A 14,328-nucleotide genomic window follows, 5' to 3' on the forward strand; every position below is an offset into this window, starting at 1 on the left:
AGGAGAACAAAATAATAACAGATTTAAAGTTTTTCTCTTCAGACGCCCACACACATGCAGGGTGTTTATGTTATGCCCTAGAGATTATAAACACCCAATTACAGCAGCCTGAAAACAGTACTCAAAATGGAAAGTCAGAAGAAAAACGCACAAACACAACACACATGAAATTTAACTTTTATTTTTCTGTTGATAAAACCCAAAGATCCCTCACAGCAGCAATCGATGCAGAAGTTATCTGCAGAAATGACCCCTCTTCTTAACCTGTTTGCATACCCAAGTATGCCAAGTGTGTAGGGACTGCATATTATTAACACAGTACAGGCACTGCTCAGTAGTAACAGAGATCAAGTTTCTTGGCATATTTTAATCCAGCCTTTCCTTAATATTACAGGGTTTTCATAGTATTAAAGATGAATTGTTAATGAGTTGTCTGTTTATTGGATTTTTGTTGTTGTTGTAAAACTTATTAAATTCTACACATACAATTTATATGCCCAGATACACCTCCCCACCTTTTGTACTAGTTGACAACCTGTATCCAAATGCTACAATTCAGAATGAAAATGCTACTGCATTTAGCAGCTCTAGCTGCACTAGAGTATTTCCGTAGAGTAACAAAACACACCTCTTTGTTCAGTAACACAAGGGATACAGGTTTTAAAATGCACATTTCTATCTTGTATCCATACCTTTCTTTAATATATATATATATTTATATATAGCTCTAAAACAAATCTCTAGTATTTTACAATTAAATTAAAACACATCCACAATTGGTCTAACTAGTGATTTTGGTCTCAATACTTTAAACATTAGTTGTTCCATAAAAATATACAATTCAACAACATGGTTGTATCAGTAATATGAGGCCTCTTGAAAGAGGTCTATGACAGATATCAACCATGCAATTCAGTGCTCAATGTCATCTAACTGATAAATATTTATACTGCATTTTCAAACTATCAGTATCTTTAAAATCCAAATTTCTCTTTGCAGGCTTACCATGCTTACAAACATGCAGAAAGCAATCACATTTCTCACTTGCCTGTAGCAATCACATTTTTTTTTTCTTTCCAATAGATCAACTGACAAAGCACAAACTTCATGCTGTCATTTTTAGATTGCTAATCTTTTCCTTTCTTTCACATACTGAATTATTTCACAATGGATCATACTGCTCCATGTGAAAAGACTAGGGATTAGCCACATAGTAAGAACTGCACTTTTCAGTTTAAGCCTCTAAGAATCAAATTACTAACAGTCAATTAGGATGCGCTCATAGCTGCCATACAAGTGAACAGACACCCAGTAGACAATCAAGTTAATTCTAGATATATACCAAAAGGTGAAGCTTAAAAACAAAAAACCCCAAACACCGCCCCCCCCCCCCCCCCCCCAAACTACACAAGTACAGCCTCAAACCTGGTAGATTCCAGGAAGTGGACCTCTGTCCAGAAAAAGTTTCTTCAAAGCAGCACACCAAAACCGTGCCACCATCAACCATGCTTGGGATATTAATCACTTATACCTGGAGATTTCCTCATTATCACCACAGCACCATTCCACATGAAGTTTTATAGCAATGGTGATGTCGTGCTTCTGTAGTACGAACAAGGACCCTGCAAGTCAGAAGCAGTCAGTAATAAAACCCCAGACAAGTTCACGTGTCAGGGTAACCTGGCGTATGAGCCTCAGAACATTTACCCTTACAAATGTAATCATCAATAATTTAGGTACTAACTATTCCAAGACCAATACAGTCAGTCTCTAGATATGACTACAACAGAACATACTAAAAAACACAAGAGGTATGACAGGTCAGATGAATTTTTCTTTTAAACAGCAGAAAGTCAGGGAAACATCTGGAATTCTTTTGCACTGCATTAACATAATCTTCTGTTTCTGAATATAAAAATACATCTAGAGAGTCAATCCAGAACTGCATACACAATCACGTTTTCCCCCTTACTGCTTTAAAATTAGTACAAAATAATATAAATTACAGGAATGATTGTTGCAAATTTGTAAATATCAGCTATTACAAAATCATTATGTGAGAACAGCAACTGTAAATTATTTACAGGTGAGGTAATACAATTTCCAGAGTAACGAATTACAATTTAGCTAAAGTGTAAAAATAATGTACTCACCAAAACATTACAAAATCTGGTATCATTATCAGCTACACAGTAGATCATGATTAGGTTTTGTAGTTGATATACAACATATTCTTAAGAAAAGTGCCAAAATACTGCTACATAAGAATCTTTTTTCCAAAATCATTCAGCAAAAAAAGCTGCAGATTCTATGTTAAGTAATGCCAAAAGAAAACAGGAAAAAAGGGATGCCAATTATAGAAATACGTCTTATTAAATGCCTTTGAAAAAAATCTGTAAATCCACTTTCATGATTAAAGGTCTAACATGAAAGAGACTTATTAAAAAAATCAATAGAAATATCAACATATATGCTTTTTCAGGGTATCTTAGGCCATTTTAAAAGTACACATTCCTCTTCAGGTGTAAAACACATGGAGATTGAAAACATTCTAAAAATGGCTGAACTGCCAAGAGTTGTGGCGATCAGTGGCACAAAGTCCTGCTGGATGCCAGTCACTACTGATGCACCCCAGGGGTCTGTACCGGGGTCCGTGCTGTTTAACATTTTCATTAATAACACAGGTGACGGGACAGAGTACACTCTCAGCGAGCCATGCAGAGGGACCTCAGCAGGCTGGAGAAATGGGCAAACAGAAACCTCATAAAGTTCAGCAAAGGAAAGTGCGAAGTCCTACACCTGGGGAGGAATAACCCCATGCACCGGCACAGGCTGGGGGGCTGACCAGCTGCAAAGCAGCCTCGCAGAGAACCATACCAAGCTGACCATGAGCCACTGATGTACCCTTGCGGCAAAGCAGCCCAGCAGCCTCCTGATCTGCATTAGGAAGAGCATTGCCAGCAAGTTGAGGGAGGCGATTCTTCCCCTCTGCTCAGCCCTGGTGAGACACAAGTCAAGTGTTGGGTCCAGTTTTGGGCTCCCCAGTTCAATACAGACAGGGGCATACAAGAGCGAGTCCAGTGAAGGGCTGCGAAGGTGATTATGTGATTGGAGCATCTGACAGTCAAGGAGAGGCTGAGAGAACTGGGATTGTCTAGCCCAGAGAAGAGAAGGCTCAGGGGTGATCTTACCAATGTGTGTAAATGCCTGATAGGGCATGAAGAGAGCCAGACTCTTCTCAGTAGCATCCAGTGACTGGACAAGAGGCTATGGGCGCAAATGGAAATATAGGAAACTATTTAAACATAAGAACAGACCTTCGTAGTGCGAGTGAGATCAAAACACTAGAACAGGTTGCCCAGAGATCTTCTGGAGTCTCCATCTTTGGAGATGCTCAAAAACCCAGCTTGTCACAGTCCTGAGCAACCTGCTCTAGCTAACCCTCCTCTGAGCAGGGGGGTTGGACTAGATGATCTGCAGGAGTCCCTCCAAGCTCAGTCATTCTGTGATTCTATGAAAAGGACACTGTCTTTTGTAGCCCAGGCATTGGATCAACCGAGTCACAAAGCAAACTATAAAATGTAAATGGAATATATTTTCTCTTGAAGTTATTGCATACAATGTTAATTTTGCTGCCTGCGTTTTGCCGATCTCATTTTTTCAAATCTTGACTCCATCTCTTCCAGGACCTTTGGCGTGTATCGCACAACTAATTTAACCTTTCCTTGAGCTGCCTTCAGCAGTTCTACGGCTTTTTCATGGTGTTCACCTTCGACACTCTGCAAAGCATAAACCATTAAGTACAATATTAGTAAAGACACACATTGGAAACAGATTTTTTTTTTTTCCATTTTTTGTACAACTTCTATACAATCAAACATTGAAGATTTCTAGTTTGAAGACTGCACAAGGACAACGTCACCCAAGTTCAGGATTTATTCTTCAGCAAATCAATAAGAGGTGATGATAAATATACTAATTAGTATTAACAAAAGAGTAGTGCAAAACTTTTGGTTAGGTTTATACTGAACAATTAAATTCTGTATTTACATACAGTAAGTGAAATAAGGATAACATTAGGCAATTATGAAATTACACTTAAAAATCAACAACTTCAGGAGGACACTTATTTAAAATTCAAGATTGTTTATCTTCTTTCGGCATGCATTTTATATTCAGTAGTCATCCTCAACTTGCCTAATAAGTTGCCACAGACAACTGCAAGATAGCTGCCTTCTTGATGTTATCCTGTGTTACAACAAGGCAAAACAGTGCATACTGGGCACCTGCAACAGAGCAGCTAACATGCAGTGTGTTGCTTATCTTAGTGTTCCACATGTCTCTCAGTAAATGCAAGGTATTCAAGTTAATTTCCTCTAAACTGATTAAGAAGAGCCTAACCCAACTCAGTAAGAACAGAATAAAAATACTTTCCTAAAACAACTCTCAGAATGTATTAGGGTTATATTAATCTAATTACAAATTTTAAGCAACAATTCTTAACAACTGCATCCAAATATACATTCCTGGACAGCATACATTTTATCAGCAAAACTTATTTCTCCCAAACTTATTAAACACAATGATGGGACTACCCCAAGCCTACCTCCCACTGGCGCTATTAGAAGCTAGAAGGCAGGTGATGTACCTGTTGATTGGAGGGTTTCCCCGTTACTATAAAGTTACTTACAGAAAGAAAGACAACAGTTAAAAAAACCCAAGTTATTTCTCTTCTATCAGACTTACACAACACATATATTTGAATGTTTTCATTTCTGTTATTCAAGTGGATGTGTAGGCTGTTCTGTTTAAAACTGCTAATAAAAGGTTTGTAAAGTTTATATTTAATTATATCAAAATACCTAAAATTCTGGAGTACACTCAATCTCCCAGCTGAAAAAAAAACCCCCTTGTTTTAAGGCACATCCACTGCAGTATTGGCAGTGGCTTTTTTTTTTTTTAAGTATTACACTAGAAATTACAATTACAGGAAAATGCCTGTCGTGTATTAAGATGACAGGATTCCATCTGTAAACATCAGAAGAAGATTCTTCTTCTGAGACCACATTAGCATTCTCACAGCATTTTATGCACTCACTCACTGTACTCTTACAATGGCTATATGTATTTATACATGTGCATGCACACACATGCAGTCATTGTTAGCTGTACCAACTGTCTGATAGTCAGGTTCAGTTGGAGGTGGAGTGGTGGTTTTGTTTTCTTTAAGAGGGTCTGTGGGTGAGGAAGGCCTCATCTGAAGACAGTTCTACACCTGTTCCTCAACGCTTCAAACTAACAGGAAGGCTAGGCCAAGGACAGTTGCATCGCTAGGGCCATGATTTCTCTTACATCTCCTGAAAAGGACAGTTGGACTCCCAGGTAATAGTCAGAAGCCAAGCATGTCAGAGATCTGTGCTAGCAGGGACTTCCCAGAGTACAGACACCCAGTAAGTCTCTATTCCTTTCATGTGTCAAAAAACCCCACTCGGATTAAAGAGCAGAGGATTTAGTTCGACCCTCAGTCTTAAAATAAAATTGGGTTTCTAGATGTAATTACGAGAACATTAATTTTAAGCTAGCATACAGCTTCTCTAAATAAAATCAAGAGTTTGAGAGATATTTACATGCATTTGACTAGCAGCTGCCTTAAGTCAAAGCCTGTCCATAGCCTCCTCTTTCCAGTCACCCTGTGTTTTGCTTTTTGTATTGTAACTCTTCACAAGAGGACACTTATTAAAAATAAATATCCACAACAGCACTTTAGACATGTACCCCTTAAAATATGCTAGAAAGTCTCAGTTTTTGAAGCTCAGTACACTTAAGTGGAAGGAAAAAAAAAACCCCACACAACTGAAGATAACACCACCTTGTAGTTCCATCTTATTACAGCTTTCATTACGCAGTAGCATTTTTATTGGGATAATGAGAATCTGATCAGTCTAACGCAACATAGCGTAATTTACTACTTACCTTAGAAGGTGCAGAAAACTATATTAATTAAAATCTGCATCATGAAACTTGTATGAAAGAGGAAGTCATAATGGCAGTTTAATACTATTTCACAAAACAGTACTTTGACTAGATTTATACAACCCCTCAGAATCTGAAATACTGACATAAATAGCACAGTTCCCAGTTGAGACAGATAACCAAAGTATAACCCTAGAGCTCTCAACGCACACAACTCTACAGAAAGCTAAGCAAGTTGGTTTTGCAAGGACAAAAAGAAACTATTTCGCCAAGATTAAAAGACGACACGGAGCGTGTGCCATGTACATTCTCTGTATGCCCCCAAGTGGAAACAAGTAGTTACTGCTACATAAAGTGAAAACCAATTCCTACCACTCCGTTTACAGAAAGCAGCTGGTCTCCACGTTTCAGGCCTCCATGTCTATCAGCTATACCGCCAGGGATAATTCGAGAGATATAGATTGGAGAATTTTGTTCTTTGCCTCCCATAATGTTGAATCCAAGACCTTCTTCGGTTTTGGGTAGTTCAACCACTCTGGGATGGGAATGACCTTCACTAGCAGCAAATGCAGCTACAGTGGCCTGTAGGAAATAAGATTTTCCTATTTATAAGAAATTAAATATAGACCCCTTAGCTAGACACAGTGAGCAGGCTGAAAAAGTATTTTTATCCCGAAGTACTTAAATATTAAGATAAATGAGATTAATTCCCTAGATACCAACACTAGCATGAAAAATTTAGAACTCCAAGAATAAAATTAAAACAGAAGAAACTTAAAAATAACAGGTCTTTTGTTACACCTTTTAATAACCTGTTAAGCTTATCCATTTTATCAGACAACTAGAAAAAATCCTTCTGAATTTTAAATAATCTTCTTCTGCTTCTAAAGTAACAAACTACTGTATTTTACACAAGTTATAGTTTGGCTTTTACCTTTGCTGTTGCATTAGCTCGAACTTCTGGGCTACTGCTGATATCCACAGTTTCGTATACGTGTTCATATACCTTTAGACACAAAACAGTCTAAGTATGGGGAAAACACAGATTTTTCTGCTTAGATAATACAACAAAATATCAGATACAACTTAAAAATGTGTAGATGAAAAAGTACACACCTCTAACAAGAAGTTATTCTCTGATTCACTACAAGGTGTCAAGTGACAATCTACCATATGATGAAGAAACAACTCTCTCAGCATCTTTATTGCTCACTTAATCCATGCATATCTAGGTCTCAAGCCAATCTTCCCTCCTTCCACAGCACTCAGACCTCACCATTAATTTGGAAGTACTTATGGCTAGTCTAACACACCTGACTGGAGATATGGATGACTACCTTCTCATTTGATTCAAGCTGGAACTGTTCAATAAGGATGCATGCAAAATCACTTAAGGACAGCTCTTCAAAGCTCTCCCAACAATCCAGCCCTTATTTTCCTTCAACTGACTGAGTATCTTAAGAAAAAAACAGTATCGAAAACACAGAGGCAGTAAGAATACTAATGCTAAGGAAGTGCTTACACTGAGAGCTAACCCACATCCTCACATCTACCTGCCAATCATTGGGACTTGCTAAGCAATAAAATACACTGTCCTCGATAGGATGAAAACATTAAGATGACAACTGTATCTACAAACAGATCATTTAAATAATTCCAGGTGTTATCATCACTGGCAGCACCAACAGCAATAGCAGGGCATATTCAATCACTTAAAAATCTCTGAAAGAGTATCTGGAATGAAGATGAGGTGGTGCAAGGCTCCACCTCAATGTGATGCACAAGGTGACATGGATTTGGCTTAAAAGAAACAGAGGCAATTCGTATTTTGTCCATTCTTACATTCCAAGAGAATAACAGCCTGTGAGCTGCCAGTAAGGACAGACTCTCAAAACCACCTCTAAAAAGTTATTTGCTCCTGAGCCATTATTTAATACACCTATGCTATCCCAAATTATCTTCTTTTGAACTTTTAAAAATAAGTCTTGTTCTGTTAACCTCTGTAAATCAAATTCAGCTTTTAGAAAGAACAAAATCAGATTACTGCACAGAACACAAAAAGGAAAAAGCATAACATACTGGTTTTTAACTCAAGGTAACTGCTTACATCAAGTTAACTTACCTCCCTTACAGCATTACAGAATTCACTTTGAAGGACCCTTTGCAAAGCCTGTAGCTTTTGTGGTGGCACTTCTCCACTTCTCTGTAATTTTTCCAGCAACTCAATTGCTCTGCAGATATCTACAGAAAAATAAAGTACTAGTAATGAGGAATGCCTGAGGAAATTCAAGGGGGTTTTTTGTTTGTTTTGGTTTGGTTTTTTTGTTATAAGTTAAGTTAATGGAGCAGTCTGTGTGTGTGTGTGCACTTGTATACACCTTAAAACTACATATTAGTTTCATTTCTCCTGTAAGACTTCTGTATCTACAAAATGTTAGAATAAAACACCGTATTTTCCTCACCATTTTTAAGTCAACCACAGCAATCCAACCCTGTAATATATCTGGAGGTATCACTGCCATATGTATATTTTAAAGACAATCTGGTTTCTCCTTGAAGTTTAAATCAGGCTGAAGTATTTCATTGATATATACACTATCAACATTCCATATGCATAACTTCATATTTTATGTGCTGCACACTAACATTTTGTTAAAACCAGCTAGAATATTGTCAGATATGCTAACATTCCTTTTATATTAAAAAAAAATAGTTCAACAAGCGTACACGCAATGCTTTCCCTACAACAGGGCTGAGAACTATCTGGCCTATTTTTTTTTCCCCAAAGTGCCCAGAAAAACAGCCAAACTCCTTTTGATATTCTCAGTTGAGAGAGAATATCTCTGTAGTCTAGAATCCTCAACCCCAAACCAGTTCCTAGAAATTTCTTCCTAAGAATTCACGTTGTCCATATTCTCATAATTGCAGATGCTGCTTTGTGAAACTGAACTCCCTGTGAAGGATTTGATTCCGGACCAGTACAACTCAAGATGGGCATCAAACGCTATGTGACATGCCCCCGGCAGCTCTACAAGAGTAGAATACATTAATATCCCTCACTTGTATTTCCGAAGTGTTACATTAGTGATGATTCTGAATCACGCAAGTCCTTGTACAGAAGTAGAACAGTCTCTCAGAAAAGCAGATAGAAAAGATTAACTTAATTATCACAAAGGCAAAGCAGCAGTGATTAATCTACTACACAAATAAGGCACAGATTATTTTAGAAAAGGATGAAGTTCGGGACACTGCTATATCCCAAACACATTACTTCCTTTTTTCAGTAATTAACCTTTAGGCAATCATTTTTCATATGACTGCACAGCTACTCAATGGCATCACGTCAGCACAGAAGACGTGCAAGAGCCACAAACTTCTCCTAAAGGCCAAGTGTAAGAAGAGAGAATTTACGTAACAGGATGAAAAAACAGTGGGGTGTATGTTCTGAAACTGGCAACAGACAACCCACAGTTATGTTCTGTCCGCTTTCGTAAATTATCAGTCAGACACATCTTACAGACTACTACACTGATATCAGGTGGTGCAGTCAATTAAATAAGGTACAACTTAACCTCACAGACTGGTCATCCACTAGCAGTTAAAGCTGTGTCTGTATCACGGACTGGAAACAAACCCTTCACGGAAGAACATCCAAGTATTATCACTACAGCCACAAGACACAAATTATTTCAGACGAGAGTTAAGGTTTCTACACGCTTTGAGAACTTGGCATTTTTTGGCAAGCATTTTCAAGCTTTACAATCATCAGGTACCTAAAGCAAAGAAAGACCAAAACCTAAACTTTAGCTATTACTAATCCCAAGTCTACAGAGAAGTCATTTCACACAGGCATGCATATTTGCTATTTGTACAACAATTACAAAATGAAAAAAATGCTCCTAAAGCTTTTAATTTTCTAACACACATTTTGTACTTTAACATACAAAATGTTTGATGAAATTGAAGAGATTCTAGATGTGATTGTTTATTAATCTTTCAATCTTTTTATGATGCAAAATCACCAACATTCTTAGTAATCTTTGTGTTCAGCAACAGCAGTACAAGTTATCTTAATTTCATGAAGTCTTGCACTGAACAGCTTGAAGTAGAATGATCAAAAACTGGCAATAGCAGCACTTCCAATCCTGCAACACTCCATATATTCATGAAAAAAGTCTAGTAAGTATGTAAATTACAATACAGCTATCATTTAAATACTTGCAGATGTTTGCAGACAAATGATTATTTCATGCACATAAGAAGTACAGTTCTACACAGCCGTTCTCGAGTCTGTGGTCCATGAACCTTGTTAAGCTGTAAGGTGCATGAATGTGTAATCTAACAGTTTGATTAGGATACTGCAAGAAATATTAAAGGGTGACAGCAATCTACTGATCCAAAGAGTAGCTGCAGAAATCAAGACTCCAGAACTCCATTTGCTAATTTCTCCTCTTTTTTGACCTCCATGTTTCATCAATAAACTAGATATGTTTCCTACCTGGATCTCCTAAGAACCGAAATGTTTAACTACATAGCATTTTATACCCTAAGGTAACATTGGCTAGTTTGGGAACCAGCTGCATCTTTCATAAAGCGTAGACTAAGAGCACAGAATCAGCTCGTCAAAAAGTGACAGGGATACAATGAACTGGATTCCTTTTAGATGAAACTAAAGCAGAAGATGCACTTTAATAAAAAAGGGCTTTCAGATCAAAGGACCAAGCTTGCTGCTGTAAAGTAAAAACCCAAAGCAGACAAACACAGCATGAAAGCTGAGTCCTCAGCACTCTACAGATCTTTTATCACACTGCACCTCTTGCTCAGGTAGATACAGGCAACAGATCCCATGACCAGGACGCTTTTTCCCCCAACAGCTGTTTTGTTTTACCCTGTTGACAAGACCCCATTACACCAGTCCGAAAGTGAAATGAATGTAACTTTCTCATACTGAACTGCATTAGGCACTATTAGTCAAAAGCTGAAGATGCAATCTCTCCCAGCAACACTGCTCTGGAAAGGAACTAGTTTGGCTGGGAACAGGTGGCAAAACACACCTTCTTATAACTGTGCCCGGAGAAGAAAAGATTGTTGACTGTTCTGCTGATGTAGTTTGCTTCCTCCTGGACTACTGCTCGGGGTATGATCAGCTGAAAGCTGTCTTCCTTGCTTTCAGCAAGGAACACTATAGTTCGGCTAACTATTCAGAACCAGGGACTGAAATGAACACTACATAACTGTTTCCATGATGGATTTCAAGAAGGAACGATGTAGAAATAACTCCAGAGGTAGGTGATTAAAAAAACCCATAAAACTCATTGTAAAATGGAATCCAGACATAATTTAAAAAATTATTTTCTTTTAACCTTTTCATCCTTTTTGAATCAGTTGTCTGTTCCTCACAAATCATTTTTTGTGATCATAGGATACTAGATTGAAGTTCTGGAAAAAAAGATACATTTAAACTAAACAAATGTGGAAAAAAAAGCCAGCAAGATGCCACCACTCCCAAGCATATGTGTGAACAAAACAGAGAGAGAGGAAAAATGCAGCATCCTCATAGATACTCCTGATTAACCACCTCCCCTGCTTATGTTCAAATAGTCTGGATTCTTAAGGTGTATGTAGAGTTATCACACATCACCACCAAACCATAAGAACAACTTTGAAATGTTAAATGTTTTTTCATCCCTGCACTCCAGTGAATTTGGGTGGTGGTGTTTGCAATACAGCTTAGAGAAGAGAACAGACGGGGAGAATTTTCAATTGCCCTGATGGTAAGCATATGGTAACCATTTTAAATCAGCTAATTTTCTACACTATTCTCTCTTTTCTTATGCTATATGCCAAAAACATTAGTGATGTTCACTTTCAAGCTGATGATTCATCATCAGGTTATCTGCAGTCAACTCCATACAATTAACAGAGGTTATTTATTTCTGTAAATAAAGTTCTTTCTTTTGCAGGTCCATTATACTGTGCTCCCTTTTCTTTTTTTTCTTAAAAAGACCAATATGCCAGAAGACTAAATAGCTCCTTTGTTCCACTGATCCCTAAGTAACTCTGCAGATTTGTTTGTTTTCATGGATAGAGCATAGTGGCAGGGTAATGAGGTGGAGGAGGATGCTGCCTGAGGTTGAACTCAGCAGACCTACCAAGAGCAAGTAATCCACTGCCAAAGCAGCTGCCCTAATTAACAAGCTTTGGAGAGGGAGGGTAGATGAGCTGCGGAGTGGGAAGCAAAGTTCTTACATAAGTCACTATTTACCCACATTACAAGTGCTTCACTTGTGGAATGGGAAAGAGGGTTAGGCAAACAGAAAAACTGAATTCTGTGGTAGGTAACACGTGATAGTACCAAACACAATAAAGTAGGTATATACAGTGGGTTATACATCTACAAAAAAGCATCTAGCACTGTGAGCAAAGGTGGTGGTCCCAATGGGAATAGCAGTGGGAAAACAGTCTGTTCATCCAGTCACCTACACTCCGCTTAATTACCTTCATTTTCAAGAACAGGATTTCTAATTCTCAGTATTCTTTTCCCATTTAAATTCCATTTTCCCATCCCTATTTTCCTAAATACACACTAATAAACCAATCATATATATTGTTATATAAGTATGTGTTCACTGAGCTACTGTGGACCTTGCACAGTTCTGAATAACCACCCTGAAGGAAGTTTATCACTGTTTCTTAAAAGTCCTGGATAAAAAGACACAAATGTACCACAGAAAAAATACACAACTAGGTTTTGTATTTTATCTGTTTCCCTACTAATTCTGTTTACACACTGCACAGTACTAACAATACAAATTAAGACTACAGACTGGAAAAACGGGATGAAAACATAAATGTGAGAGGGACCAGAACAGGGTTCTGTGAGCAGAACCATGAACAAGTGTAGAGGGACTCCCGCATGTGTCAGTTGCCTTTTATAAATAGAAGTAAATTATTATTGCTAAGACACCACCTAACAGATTGAACTTGAAGCTAAGAATTCAGCTGCGTTCAAGAGTAAGTCTTTCCAGGAGAGAAAGAAAGAAGGAGTTAGCAGGTTGAGTTGAGCGCTGGCAGAAGTGTTGACATGAGCAAAGGCGCAGCAGACACATCTACAGAAGGTCTGGGGCGAGTGCATCCATGGAAACCCAGCCACAAGCTGAAAGGCGAGAAAAATCTTCGGGGCTGCACAAAGAAAAGCCGAAGAAGCAAGGCCCACCAACACACTGAAAGAATCAGGAACGAAGGGAAACATTTTCAAAGCAGCTACCGCACGGCTGCTCTTCGCCTGTCTCCGGGAGAGAAGGGCCGCTCGGTGCCCTGCGGCGGGCCGGAGCGGGCAGTACCGCCGTGGCTGCCCGCTCTCCTCTGCTCCGCGGCCACGGCACGGCGGTGCGCCGCTCCCTGAGGCCTCAGGCCGGGGGAGGGGGATGGACGGGGAAGACCGTCCCAGGGGCTCAGGCCAGACCCCAAGCAACGCACCCCAGGCAACGCGCCCCAGGGCCGGGCCCGGGCAGCGGGTGGACCAGCAGCTCCACCGGCCCAGCTCGCCCGCGGCAGAAAGCGGCCAGGAGCACCCATCCCTCGGCCGGAGCTGCGCTCACCTCGCTCCAGCCGCACCGGCTCGCCCAGCGCCGCCATCTTCTCCTCGCTGCGGCCCGCACGGGAAGTGACGCAGCGGTGCCGGCAGGGCCGGGGCGGGGCTGGCGCCGGCAGCGGCCGACATGGCGGCCCTCGTGGAGGAGGGGGCTTTAATCACGGTAGCAGCCTGCGGGTTGCTTGTGAGTGGCGTGGGAGCCATTGCAACGTTCACCTCGGATGCGCAAGGGCGTATGGACAGCGCAGACCAGCAGCGGGTGCCTGCAGAGGCTGGCAGCTGCCTGCCTGCCCCTCAGTGCCATAGGACATGGTTCCCATAGGACATGGTTCCTCTTGGCCGTGTGTTTCCCAGATGCCAGCCAAAATTATGGCAAGTGCACTAGAAAATGCCCTCTCCTTTATTTTTTTTTTCCACCCCTTAACGTTACTGAGGACTCTTTACAGGCTAAAAACACCACACGGAGTGCGCGTCTTTGTGCACCCTGAGTGCCCCGGAGATGGACTATATACAACTATTGCTCTGCCTGTGGGAAACGCGAAGCATGAGCTTTGCGTTTCTTGTTTGGCATCGATTTCATCTATGTGTGGGGCTAATGGATTGCAGTTACCTTCTGTATTCAATCGATGATTCAAGGAGCAATGGTTTTAAACTAAGGCAGGGCAGATTTAGACTGGATTTGAGAAAGAAATTTTTTACAGTGAGGGTGGTGAGGCCCTGGCACAGGTTGCCCAGAGAGGTAGTGGAGGCCCCATCCCTGG

General features: G+C 39.9%; 1 protein-coding gene across 1 annotated transcript; it reads right to left on the reverse strand.

Moving 5' to 3' along the window:
* Positions 1–3,575: 3,575 nt before the first annotated feature.
* On the reverse strand, positions 3,576–13,641 carry LIN7C (lin-7 cell polarity scaffold C). Its single transcript, XM_075502033.1, has 5 exons — positions 13,575–13,641; positions 8,096–8,214; positions 6,908–6,979; positions 6,346–6,555; positions 3,576–3,779 (listed from the first exon to the last, which is right to left on the reverse strand). Exons 1-5 carry the CDS (start codon positions 13,609–13,611, stop codon positions 3,624–3,626), a joined length of 594 nt encoding a protein of 197 aa, XP_075358148.1. The 5' UTR covers positions 13,612–13,641; the 3' UTR covers positions 3,576–3,623.
* Between the last annotated feature and the right edge of the window lie 687 nt (positions 13,642–14,328).

This window comes from Mycteria americana, chromosome 5, assembly GCF_035582795.1.
Source record: "Mycteria americana isolate JAX WOST 10 ecotype Jacksonville Zoo and Gardens chromosome 5, USCA_MyAme_1.0, whole genome shotgun sequence".
Taxonomy (NCBI): Eukaryota; Metazoa; Chordata; class Aves; order Ciconiiformes; family Ciconiidae; genus Mycteria; species Mycteria americana.

Coding starts and splice junctions, on each gene's coding strand:
- LIN7C (XM_075502033.1), bottom strand. CDS start 13,611: ATGGCGGCGCTGGGCGAGCCGGTGCGGCTGGAGCGAG. Junction 6,556..6,907: donor GAGCTAATGCAACAGCAAAG/GTAAAAGCCAAA, acceptor TATTTCCTACAG/GCCACTGTAGCTGCATTTGC. Junction 3,780..6,345: donor TGCTTTCTGTAAACGGAGTG/GTAGGAATTGGT, acceptor TATGCTTTGCAG/AGTGTCGAAGGTGAACACCA.